Source organism: Phaethon lepturus, unplaced genomic scaffold (genome assembly GCF_000687285.1).
Source record: "Phaethon lepturus isolate BGI_N335 unplaced genomic scaffold, ASM68728v1 scaffold30853, whole genome shotgun sequence".
In the NCBI taxonomy this organism is placed as follows: Eukaryota; Metazoa; Chordata; class Aves; order Phaethontiformes; family Phaethontidae; genus Phaethon; species Phaethon lepturus.
Genome location: NW_010530238.1, coordinates 1855 through 2618, shown reverse-complemented (window position 1 = coordinate 2618; position 764 = coordinate 1855). Strand labels below are relative to the sequence as shown.

The window sequence follows — 764 nt, the reverse complement described above, 5'->3', positions numbered from 1 at the left end:
GGGGCTGGGTGCTGCGCCCCTCCATTTCCCCAAACGGGAACGAGCCCGCGCTACGCAGCCGGGTCCCCCGCCTTACCTCTGGAGCCGTCCCGCTCCGGGTACCCGTTCGCATCCTGCCACCGCGGCTTGCCTGCTTGCTCCTGGCAAAATTTGGGCGGCCTCAATTCGGCGGGGAAGGCGGAAGGGGCCTGGTGAGCAGGGGAAGGCGCAGGCGCGTTACATTTGTGCTCTTGCAGGTGGGGAAACGGAGGCACTGGGGCGATTGCACCCCGTCGTCCTCACCTGGAGCGTGGCGGGGGGTGCAAGGGCCAGCCGCTCGCCATCGCCTCTGCGGACAAGGGCTGGGGCGCTTCGGAGAGGACGAGGACAGGTGGGGACGAAGGCACGGGGGCCGCTGGGCGGGTTTCTGCGGCGAAAGCCAGAGACGGTGGGTTTAGGGGGGCAATAACGTCCAATAACGCCTCGTGGCAATAACGCCCCGGCAGCTTTGCAGCGGCACTCGCCGACCTGCCCCAAAAGCAAACGCCAGCCCGGCCGGAGGGGACAAACAGCGCTGATAACGGCAACGGAGAGTAAACACAGCCCTTCTCCAGGAGCCGGATCCATCCCGGGATGGGTGCAGAAATTTGGGGAATAACCCCCCAAAAACCTCACATCCCCTTCCGCCTGCACGCTCATCCTTTAGCAAAGCATCTCCGTAGCACCCTCGGCACCATCGTCATCCTCCCGGCACTGCTCGCAGCCCCCCGCGGCAACCCCTCACC

The 764-nt window shown here is 65.8% G+C and overlaps 1 protein-coding gene across 1 annotated transcript in view; it reads right to left on the bottom strand.

Moving 5' to 3' along the window:
* The window catches only part of FBLIM1 (filamin binding LIM protein 1), a gene marked incomplete at its 5' end in the record, with an annotated part of 2583 nt that overhangs the window by 1255 nt on the left and 564 nt on the right, over positions 1-764 (bottom strand). The window contains 4 exon segments of the mRNA XM_010284220.1: positions 72-188; positions 283-320; positions 323-406; positions 508-584. Coding sequence (XP_010282522.1) covers positions 72-188; positions 283-320; positions 323-406; positions 508-584 — 316 coding nt within the window.